The sequence below is a fragment of the Hemiscyllium ocellatum genome, chromosome 11 (genome assembly GCF_020745735.1).
Source record: "Hemiscyllium ocellatum isolate sHemOce1 chromosome 11, sHemOce1.pat.X.cur, whole genome shotgun sequence".
Classification (NCBI taxonomy): domain Eukaryota; kingdom Metazoa; phylum Chordata; class Chondrichthyes; order Orectolobiformes; family Hemiscylliidae; genus Hemiscyllium; species Hemiscyllium ocellatum.
In genome coordinates, this window is record NC_083411.1 from 50,492,995 (window position 1) to 50,505,255 (window position 12,261).

Consider the following 12,261-nt stretch of genomic DNA (forward strand, 5'->3'; position numbering starts at 1 on the left):
TTTTTTTAACCTTTGCATATGCTAATAGCTTCCCATGTACTTTCAGTTTTTTCTCCTCTTTCTGTGAGGGACAACTAATGCTCCATTCAAAAATATGCTGACTTCATTTTGCTTCTTAGGTGGTCCTGGAGAGGGAAAGCTATTCCCAGGTGACCAGATTTTACAAATTAACGACATGCCTCTGGATACAATTTCCCAGGAACGTATCGATAACATTATTAGGTGAGGACCCTTTTAGCGCATTCACTGAATGTAAAGTTTTAATAGTTACCACCAGCTAATCATTAATGGCCAGAGTCGTAGGTAGACAGGATAGTGAAGAAGATGTTATGGTTTCCTTTATTGTTCAATGCATTGAACATAGGAGTTGGGATGTCATGTTGTGGATGTACAGGACATTGGTTAAGCCACTTTTGGAATATTACGTGCAATTCTGGTCTCCTTCCTATCGGAAGAATGTTGTGAAACTTGAAAGGTTTCAGAAAAGATTTATAAGGATGTTGCCAGGGTTGGAGGATTTGAGCACTGGGGAGAGGTTGAACAGGCTGGGGCTGTTTTCTCTGGAACTTCAGAGGCTGAGGGGTGACCTTATAGATGTTTATAAAATCATGAGAGGCCTGGTTGGGGTAAATAGCCAATGACTTTTCCCTGGGTGGGGGAGTCCAGAACCAGAGGGCATAGGTTTGGGGTGAGAGGGGAAAGATATAACAGGGTCCTAAGGGGCTTTTCACGCAGAGGGTGCTGCATGTATGGAATGAGCTGCCAGAGGAAGTAGTGGAGGCTGGTACAATTGCAACATTTAAAAGGCATCTGAATAGGAAGGGTTGAGAGGGATGTGGGCCAAATGCTGGCAAATGGGACTAGATTAATTTAGGATATCTGTTCGGCATGGATACGTTGGACTGAAGGGTCTGTTTCTGTGCTGTACATCTCTATGACCTTATTTGAGGGCTGTCTTTAAGTCCTTTAATAGGTGAACTTGCTATGAAGTTTGAATTGTGAAGTTTTGTGACCTTCAAAGTGCTATATAAATGCAAGTTGTTGGTGGCAAACTCAGAAAATAAAACAAAGCTAAAGTGTAGAAAATTGTTTGCAGTTCTAAAGGGAGATCACCAACAAGACTTAATTGAGTGTCATATGTCTCCTTAGTTCTACAGCAGCTCACCCAGACATCTTGCACAATAGTGTTCTATAATATAAACCATTACATATATTGAATTACACAAACAGTTGAGTTCTCAGTTACTCACAGAGACAAATATTCTGCTGCACTCACAGTCGACATTTCAATCGAAAATTCCATTACACAGACAGTTGAGTAAGTTTTCACACACAAGTTTGAATATTCCATTACACACCCGGCCAGTTCTCTATTACATGCAAACATAATTGAATACCCCATTTTAAACACATGTGAAAATTCAAATACAAAGACAAACTTGTATGCACAATTGAATGCTTAGATATGCATTAAGATTGTGGTGCTGGAAAAGCACAGCAGGTCAAGCAGCATTCGAGGAGCAGGAGAATCGACATTTCAGGCAAAAGCCCTTCAACAGAAACCCTTTATTCCTGATGAAGGGCTTTTTCCTGAAACATCAACTCCCCTGCTCCTTGGATGCTGCCTGACCTGCTGTGTTTTTCCAGCACCACAGTCTCGACTCTGATCTCCAGCATCTGCAGTCCTCACTTTCTCCTTCTTTGATATGTGCACTGCCAGGTTATACATACAGTCAAAAACTTGGATATACATATAGTCAAATACTCCATATACACACAATCAAGAACTCCATTCCAAGTACTATTGAATGCTCCGTTGTGTACCCTACACAAACAACCAGTACCCCATTACACATACAGCCAATTTCTCCATAAATACAGACAGTTGAACACTCTATTATCCACACAGTTGATTCTTGCTTGCTTACCTAAGATGAATTCTCCATTGTATCCATAGTCCCACTATTTATAATTCAGTGTATTCTATCAGAAATGTAGTTAAAGAAAGCATTTTAAGTTAAAGATTGTTCATAAATGATAAACCAAAGCAAGGTGTATGTAGCGTGTGCATTTGTCAAACCCAGAGCCTCTTTTGTTGGAATATATTTCTCCTGTCCAATGCTTGTAGCTCTAGGATTCAGTGCTAAGGTGGTGATCATTACAAAAGAATCTCTCAGTAACTTTACTGAATTTGATTTGCTTCCTGTTAAAGGTGTTATCAAGGGTCTTGGGCTTAAACAGTGTTGTCTGGCTGGATCTTAAGAACTGTTTAGCAGAATATATAGAATGGAGTTCCCACCTGTGTAGAAAACCTCACTGCAATCCCAATTTAAATACATGCCAAACATTGGAGGCAGGGTTTGTAAGAACCAAATATGTAAAACTAAGTATGGTCTGAGTTATGACTTGTACTCTTTTGGATGTATTTCAATCTCCAATGTGTTCGTGATCACATCCAGAATGTGTAAGGCTGACGTCTTCATTAGACTTCACTCTGCTTTAATCTGGGCTGTGGGAGACTGCTTATAGGAAGGCATCTTTACCCTTTGTATCTGAACTCTGGACTTACACTGGAGCTTTAGTGCGATTGTTTACCAGAAATGTTTCTGATGCTGATGTCTTTGTGTAAACATTGGTTACCATGAGGGACTCTCCTTCTCAACCTTTCCCCTTGTCTGAGGTTCAAGTTAAACCACTACCATTACAGAAAGCCCTAATAGAGCCAGAGAGTCATGGAGATGTACAGCACAGAAACAGACCCTTCTCCAACTCATCCATGCTGATCAGATATCCTAACCTAATCTAGTACCATTTGCCAGCGCTTAGCCCTATATCTCTCTAAACCCTTCCTATTCATATACCTATCCAGATGCCTTTTAAATGTTGTAATTGTACCAGCCTCCACCACTTCCTCTGACAGCTCGTTCCATACATTCACCACCCTCCGCGTGAACACGTTGCTTCTTCAATCCCTTTTATATCTTTCCCCTCTCACTCTAAACTTATGCCCTCTAGTTCTGAACCCCACCCCCAACAATAGAAAGACTGCATTGTGAATCTTTTTATTTCTTTATTTCTTATTTTCCTAACATATACTGTGTATATCTGTCATGTTCTGTAACTTATTTCTTTATTTTCTCTAATTTTATACCTGAGATTTATACCTAGGTATTTTCTACTTAAGGTGCCACTGTGTGTTGGTGACATTGTACACTTTTCACTGCACTCCAGTACTTTTGTAACTTGAGCACACGTGACACTGAACCTAATTCTAATTCACCAGTCACCTCTCTTTCTCAAATGAGAGAGCAGTCCCATGGGGCTTGTAAGATCGTGGCAATTTTATTTTTAACATCGAACTACAATCTGAGTGAGATAGACGGACTAGATCAGATTGGGATGTCTGGTCAGTGAGGACAAGTTGGACAAAAGGGTCTGGTTCCACGCTGTACAACTCTTATGAGTCTTATGTGTTGCTGTTAAGTTCAAGCCTGTGATCCCGGAAAATAATATTCTGTGCCAGGAGCTTAATTTTGCAGGTTTTAGTCAAGTGTCCTTTTTTTTCTGCATTGGATCCATATTGCTTTAATATTTGTCAAATTGTTTATTGCAGGGAATGTGGTAACACTGTTACAGTGACTGTCCTGCGAAATACCCCTGTAAGTACAATCTTTCGACTTTTAAAAGCAGAGCTTTCCAATGCTACTCATGGTCATCAGTTCGATTCCAGCCTCGGGCGACTGTCTGTGTGAAGTTTCCATATTAAATTACTAAATTGCCCGTAGTGTTCAGGGATGTGTGGGTTAAGTGCATTAGTCAGGGGAAATGTAGAGTTATATGGTAGGGGAATGGGTCTGGGTGGGATACTCTTCAGAGGGTCGGTATGGACCTGTTGGGCCAAATGACCTGTTTCTACACTGTCGGGATTCTATGGGTTTATTCACAACTCGGTTGCAGTCCAGGAGAGATCCACTCGATGTGATTCAGATTAATTCCCAAATACTTTAGTCTGGCATTTGCAATGGCAGTTTGAATGACATGCCTTAGATGGAGAGGCTAGACAGGATGGGCTTGTATCCCGTGGAGTTTTGAAGACTTATTAGTGAAATAACTAACAGATATAACAAATCTATAGATGGGATGGATGCTGACATTTACAGTGAGCACTTGATCTTGGACACGGGAACAGGAGCAGGCTATTTGGCCTGTTCCTTCAGTCAGCTGTACCTCATCTCTGAGTATTCCAATAAAAATCTATCAAACTTCAATTGACCCTGTTTCCTTAGCATTAAGAGAACTAGATGTCTTGAAGTAAGCTTGCAAAAAGCCACCTGACTCTGAACAGGATGGTGCTTTATGTTCAATTAACATTTGATGGGGCTTGATGAGACTGTGCACTGCTCCAAGTTTGACACAAATTCAACCAGCTCACGTCAGAAGGCTTTGATTCATGCTTCAGTGGCCATTTGTCTTGTGTGATGTGTTATCAAGCTACATAATCAAAGAAGTTTCCAGGCTTCATGCAGGATACAAATGAAGATTTGATCATTAATCTCAGCATATCCTAAAGTGGAGCAGCACCCATCAACTAGACCTCCAGCTCTCTCTATCTAGTTAGAAGTACATGCTATTACGGGGATATTGAATGAGCTTCAGTGCAAGACTGAGGCAAGCACTAGACTTTTAGAGTTGAATTATTAAACCGAGATGCCATGTCCTCTTTCAGATGGATACAAAAGGTCACGTGGCACAATTTGAATGGTTTATTGCAAAGGGAATTAACTGCAAGAGTAGGGAGATTATACATTAATTTTACAGGGCTTTGGGGAGACCACATCTGGAGTACTGTATACAGTTTTGGTCACTGTACTTATGGAAGGATGTTAACGCATCAGAAGCAGTTCAGAGAAGGAATACCTGGAATAAGTGGATTGCCTTAGATGGAGAGGCTAGATAGGATGGGCTTGTATCCCGTGGAGTTTTGAAGAGTTATAAGTGAATTAACTAAAACATTTAAGATCTCAAGGGGTCTTGAACGGGTGAATGCTGAAAGAATTCAGGTTTCCTCTATGAAAGAATCTGAGAACTGGAGATCATTATTTTAAAATGGGGGGCACCCATTTAAAACAAAGATGAGGAAACCCTTTTTCTCTCAAAGGGTTGTGGGCCTTTAGAATTCCCTTCCTCACGAGGTGGTGGATGCAGAGTATTTAAATATTTTTTAAGGCAGAGATAGACAGATTCCTGATGACTGAGGAGTTGAAAGATTATCAGGGAGATACAGGAATGTAGAGTTGAGGTTAAAATCAAGAGGAGGCATGATGGCTCAGTGGTTAGCAGTGCTGCCTCACAGGGCCAGGAACCTGGGTTCGAATCCAGTCTTGGGTGACCATGTGGATTTTGCACAATCTCCCTGTGTCTGTGTGGGTTTCCTCCTGGTGCTCTGGTTTACTCTCACAGTCCAAAGATGTGTAGGTCAGGTGAATTGGTAGTGCTACATTACCCATTGTATTCAGGGATGTGTAGGTTAGGTGAATTGGTAGTGCTAAATTGCCCATTGTATTCAGGGGTGTGTAGGTTAGGTGAATTAGTCAGGGGTTACTGTTGGAGAATGGGTCTGGGTGAGTTACACTTTGGAGTGTTGGTGGGTGGACTTGTTGGGCTGAAGGGCCTGGATCCTACAATAAAATCAGAACAGCTGTGATTTTATTGAAGAGCGAAGTAGGCTCATAGGCCTACTCTCTTGATCCTTGTTTGTATGTTCGTATTTTAGGTTACAATCAAACTTTTGGAACTCAGAACATCAGTGCAGGGCTTTCCCAATTGCCACACATTGTCAACACAAAACGCCAAAGCTGTTGTTTAAGTGCCATGGTTTCTGTTTGTATACAGGGGCCCAAGTCATCATTTATTACTGAAGAAAAGCGAGCCAGATTGAAAAGCAACCCAGTCAAAGTACACTTTGCTGAGGAAGTGATCGTCAATGGCCAAGTACAGGTTTGTGCCTTCCACAGGCATTTAGCCCACTGACTAGTTCAGCCAGATTATAATTAATCTGATTTGCTCCCAGTATGTTCTGGACTGGGTAACTTGTATTTTTCTATATAACACTAGGTGCCTTATTGGTTTTATGCTTCCTGAGGGCCTGAATAATGTTGATTGTGGCGAGCGTTGGTGAAACCTGAGTCCCATACTAGTATTTTAGAATTAAACAAAGCTAATTACATAGGGAAATCGACAGATTTGGCCCAGTGGGCCATGCGGAAAGACTAAAATGTAGGACTATTGATGAACATTAAAGGAGATATTTAATTCCTCCAACTAAAATATATTTAGAAAGGAAGAAAAGAATATAAGAGGGATAAATGCATCCATAGCTAACTAAGGAAGTTAAAGATAACATAAGGGCAAAAACTAAGGCATGCCATATTGCAAAGAGCAGTGGCAGGCTGGAGGATTGGGAAACTTTTAAAGACCAGCAAAGGGTGATTCAAAAGTAATAAAAAGAATGAAGGTTAATTATGAAAGAAAACTAGCTCAAAATATAAAAACAGACAGCAAATAATTTTATCAGTATATAAAAAGGAGAGTAGCTAAGATGAATGTTGGCCCTTTCGAGGTCGAGGAATTAATAGTGGGGAGCACAGAAATGGCAGAGACTCTAAATCAATACTTTACCTCAGTTTGCACAGTGGAAGACACTGAAACCATCCCAATTGTAACAGGTAATGCAGAGATTATAGAAAAGGTAGAATTTGTAGCAATCACCATCAATAGGGAGAAAATTCTGAGCAAAGTATTGGGATTAAAGGCAGACAAGTCCCCAGGATCTGATGACCTATACCCTATAGTCTTAAAGGAAGTGACAGCGGGGATAGTGGATACATTAATTATAGTATTCCAAAATGTCCTGGAATCTGGAAAGGTTCTAGTGGTTGGAAAATTGCTAATGGAAGACAATAGTTCAAAACGGGAGGGAAATAGAAAGTAGGAAACCACAGAATGGTTAGTTTATTGCCTGTCATTGGGAAATTGTTTGAATTCATTATTAAGTGGTATTACATTTGTAAAGTAAAAACAAACCACCACAGTCAGTGTGGTTTGATGAAGAATAATTCATTTTCTTTGTGAAGAGTAATTCATTTAATTTGCTAGAACTCTTTGAAGATGTAACAAGTGAAGTGGGTAATGGAGGTCCTGTAGATGTAGTATATCTGGACTTCTGGAAAGCATTTGATAAGGTGCCACACATAACTGGTCTGTGGTTTCCTACTTCTGCCTCCCTCCAGATAATGTGGAACTGGAAGGAACCTGTGTGTCTTCCCCATCAGGTTATTAAAAACAGTTTGTGCTCCAGACATGTGTGGACTTTGGATCCCCTGATACTGCATACCATGGTGCCAACTCTCAGTTATGCCACTACTTTTTTGGATGCCCAGAACAAAATTTAGTGCCCTCCAACTAGCCACGTTTTGAGGCCTTCTTTCACTAATCTGAAGTAACTGTATGTCCTTCATTAGATCTACCAACTCTACTTAGGGCAGCACAGTGGCTCAATGGTTAGCACTGCTGCCTCACAGCACCAAAGTCCCAGGTTTGATTCCAGCCTTGGTCGATTGTCTGTGTGGAGTTTGCATGTTCTCCCCGTGTCTGTGTGGGTTTCCTCCGGGTGCTCCGGTTTCCTCCCACAGTCACAAAGATGTGCAAGTCAGGTGTATTGGCCGTGCTAAATTGCCCATAGTGTTAGGTGCATTAGTCAGAGAGGGATGGGTCTGGGTGAGTTACTCGTTGGAGGGTCGTTGTGGACCGGTTGGGCCGAACGGCCTGTTTCCACACTGTAGGGAATCTAATCTAAACCTAACACAAGGCCCTTAATAAGGCTGTAAATCTGAAACTTTAGGCATAAGAAGCACACTATCTTAACCCCACCCTGGATTCCTGATCTTCAGTGTAGTCCCTCCAAACCAGTTGCTTTGTTTGGCTTGGTCTCCGGACAAAACATAGAAAACTCCTATGGCTGTGATGGGGTTTTTTTTGGTTGTTTAATCCCAAAGGATTGGCTGAGCTTTTCTGTGGATGTGTGTGTGTGAGTGAACTTTGGAACAAAATGACAGCATGAAGTTCATGAATACCTGGAGAGATTGGATCTGAAACTTCAGGAGGGATATTGGAGGCAAACTGTATGTATCACTAAGCACAAACACAAAAACAGGTACACAGACACACACACACACACACACACACACACTCACACACACACACACACATGCACAAACGCAGACGCATACAGACACAGATACAGACACACACACACACAAGCACAGATCCCGACACCCACACAGGCACACATACGCAGACACACACAAACACAGACACATACAAACACACAGGCCAACACACACAAATGCATACACACACACAAAGATACACAGAAACATATATATGCATGCACACACACATGCATACGCACAAATACATCCACACCTATATATTTTATATATGCGTACACACAATCTCTCTCTGCTGTCCCTCATTTTAGTATTTGTAACAAAGATAATGAGGAGTCTATTATGTTATTTTGCTTATCTGTTTTCATAAATAATCCTAGAATTTTGCGTTTTATCATTCCCACAGGGTAACTCGCTACTCTTAATGCCTGGTATTCTCAAGGTGTATTTGGAAAATGGACAGACCAAAGCCTTTCGATTTGAGAAAAATACAACAGTGAAGGTAATGACGGCTATAGGTGTTCTTTGTTCCTTGCTGTGAATTTTCCTGTTTGTTGATTTTGCTCAGCTTTGAATGTACTATTAATTTTAACCATCTACTGGGGGTGGGGTAGGAGGGAGGGAGGAGGTGTTGGGGATAGGCTTGGTGGAGAGGGCAGTAAATGAGTGAAAACTTTTAATTCAGTTGTCAATGGATTAAAGTAGCATTAGTGACAAAGATATAGGAGAGAGATGATGGTGCTTTTTTTCTTTATTTCACTATTTTTGTACTTAAAGTTTGTAACTAGGTAGAACTTTTATAGAATCCCTACAGTGTGGAAACAGGCCCTTTGACCCAACAAGTCCACACTGACCCTGCGAAGAGTATCCCATCCAGACCTATTCCCCTACACTATTACTTTACATTTCCCCTGACTAATCTACATTTCCCTGAACACTGTGGGCAATTTAGCATGGACAATTTACCTAACCTGCACATCTTTGGATTGTGGGAGGAAACCAGAGCACCCGGAGGAAATCCACGTCAACACAGGGAGAAGATGCAAACCCCACACAGACAGTTGCCTGAGGCTGGAATCGAACCCAGTCCCTGGCGCTGTGAGGCAGCAGTGCTAACCACTGAGTCACCGTGCTGCACCTAACTTTGTACTTAACGTGGTGCCGTGTGTGGCGGCATCGTGACTTGTCACCATACTCCTGTACTTTTATACTTGAGTACACGTGACAATAAAACCTAAAATCTAACTCTGATTTAAAAACCAATTCTAGACCATTCATTCCTGTTTACAAATGTTACTTTCCATTGTCACAATTTTTGTTTATGCTTTATGAACACTAAATGTTGTAAATCAACATTTCCATTCAAGTGCCATAATGTTTTTACAAGCTGCAGCCACTCAGTGATTTCCCTCAATATGATGTGTAGTAAAGACTCAGGTTTGTTATCTAACCATGGAAGCTGCTCTGGGCAATCTAGTATTCATTCATATAAATAATAGTGAGATTGAATTGGATTTATCATTCTGATAAATGTTAGATTCAGCACCTTACCTTTAAACAGAGGTCTCCTCTGGGAGCACTGGTGAGACATAAACATCCAATAAATGACTGGTTCCAAATTCAAGGAACAGGCTGATTGACTGAAATGAGTTAGATTGTCTTGTCATACAGTCATGGAGTCATGCAGCACAGAAAGAGACCCTTCGGTCCAACTCAACCATGCTGACCAGATATCCCAATCTGATCTAGTCCCATTTGCCAACATTTGGCCCATACCCCTCTAATCTCTTCCTATTCATCTACCCATTCACATGCCTTTTAAATGTTGCAATTGTACCAGCCTGCAACACGTCCTCTGGCAGCTCATTCCATACATGCACCAGCCTCTGTGTGAAAAAGTTGCCTGTCAGGTCTCTGTCAAATCTTTTCCCCTTCACTTTAAACCTATGCCCTCTAATTTTGGATTCCCCTATCCTGGGAAAATGACCTTGACCAGTCATCCTATCCATGCCCCTCCTGATTTCTATAAATCTCTATAAGGTCACCCCTCAGCCTCCGACACTCCAGGGAAAACAGCCCCAGCCAGTTCAGCCTCTCCATATAGCTCAAACCCTCCAACTCTGGCAACATCCTTTTTAACATTTTCTGAACTCTTTCAAGCTTAAGAATGTAATTCTTATAGCAAGGTGACCAGAATTGAATGTAGTATTTTATAAGTTGCTTCACTGCCTTCTTCACCACCCTGTCTACCTGCAACTCCACTTTCAAGGAACTATGCACTTGCACTCCTAAGTATCTTTGTTCAGTAGCACTCCCCAGGACCTTACCATTAAGTGTATAAGTCCTGCCCTGATTTGCCCTATCAAAATGCAGCACCTCACATTTATCTAAATTAAACTCCATCTGCCATTCCTCGGCCTATTGACCCATCTGATCAAGATCCTATTGTATTCTGAGATAACCTTCTTCACTATTACTACATCACCAATTTTTGTTTCATTAACATCCTGTTTTGCCCAGTGAAACCTTGTCATTTAATCTCTCCTGCCTTCCATCACAGACCTTTCTTTTTTCTCTTTCACCACTCACTGCTCTCTGTCTGCAATATTCATTTTGAACCTGTTACGTCTCCAACTCTCTCTAATTCTGAAATACGCTCTTCATTAATGCTGAAACTTTAATTTTGTTTCTCTCTCCATAGATGCAGTCTGACCAGTTTATTATTTCCAGCTTTTACTATTTTTTATTTCAGAGTCTCAGTATTCTGATCTGCCCCTTATATTAACATGATTTTTATTAACAACATCAATGACAACAATCTGCATTTAGAGAGTGTATTTACTCAGGTGTTTCACAGGACATTTATGAAACCAAAATTGACACAAATCATATCAAGAGATACTAGGATAAATGATAAAACTCTTAGTGAAAGCGATGTGTCTTAAAGGAGGTGAAAGGAATGGAAAGGCAGGGAAATGCTGAACTTGGCTATCAGCGATGGAATGTTTAAAGTCAGGGAGTTGAATGAGGCCAGAATTTGAAGAATGTAGATGTCTTGGAGGATGGTAGTAGTGGAGGACACACAGAAATAAGGATGGTCAAGAAAATGGAGGGTTTTGAAATGAAGGATAATGGTCAAGTCAATGTACACCAAAGAGACAGAGTTCAGGTGAACAGGAACCTGTAAGTTAAATGTAGGCAACAGATTTTTGGCTAAGCTATCATCTATGAAGGGTGGGGGATGGGACACCGGGCAGGAATTCAGACCTCAATATAATTAAATTGCAGTAGAGTGTTTCAGCAATAGATGAGTCGAGGATGGAGTCAGGCAATAGTATTGAGGTGGGATATAGGCAGTCTTAGTGATGATGTGGATTTGTGGTAGGATCTCTGGTCAAATGTGGTTCCCAGGTTGCAAAGTCTGGTTCAGCCTCAGCTAGTTGAGAGCGAGGTGGAATTGGTAACTAGAGAACACAGCAGGACTTGAAGATAATAGCTTTAGTCTTTCTGGTATTCAGTTTGAAGAAATCTTCTCTCATCAGTACTGAATGTGAATCCAAAGTCTGACAGTCTGGAGACATTGGAGGTTGGAATGGAATCATAGTTCAATAATTTCTTTAAGAATTTAATTTGGTTATGAACTGAAAGAGCAAGATTGATTATACTGTAGCCATCTGGTAATCTGTGAAATGAGCAAACTTTGAGGTACAATACTGACCACGTTTCAGAAGTAGCTCTTTAGCATTAAAGCACTTTGGAACATCTTTTGGTGATAAAAAATGTGTTGTCCTAATGCTGTCGATTTCTTTAATGCACATGAACAGTATACAAAAGCAACCGAATCTGCAGAATAGCAAACAAAACATAGAACAAAAATTATTGATGTAGGCTTGTCGGTCAACACTTGATTTTTAATCTGACTTTCAAGGTAATATCCAAAGTCTTGTATTCACTGCGTAATGGATGAAAGCATTTATCCACTAAAGGCCAAATTCTGCAGTGAGGATTGTCAAGATTCATGGATGATAACTGA

At 40.8% G+C, this 12,261-nt stretch overlaps 1 protein-coding gene across 1 annotated transcript in view; it reads left to right on the plus strand.

Annotated features, from left to right (window-relative positions):
- LOC132819979 (FERM and PDZ domain-containing protein 1-like) overlaps window positions 1–12,261 on the plus strand; it is a 51,901-nt gene that overhangs the window by 15,609 nt on the left and 24,031 nt on the right. The window contains exons 3-6 of the mRNA XM_060831915.1: window positions 120–222; window positions 3,614–3,659; window positions 5,893–5,997; window positions 8,635–8,730. Of these exons, the coding sequence (XP_060687898.1) occupies window positions 120–222; window positions 3,614–3,659; window positions 5,893–5,997; window positions 8,635–8,730 (350 nt within the window). The remainder of the gene's footprint in view (window positions 1–119; window positions 223–3,613; window positions 3,660–5,892; window positions 5,998–8,634; window positions 8,731–12,261) is intronic.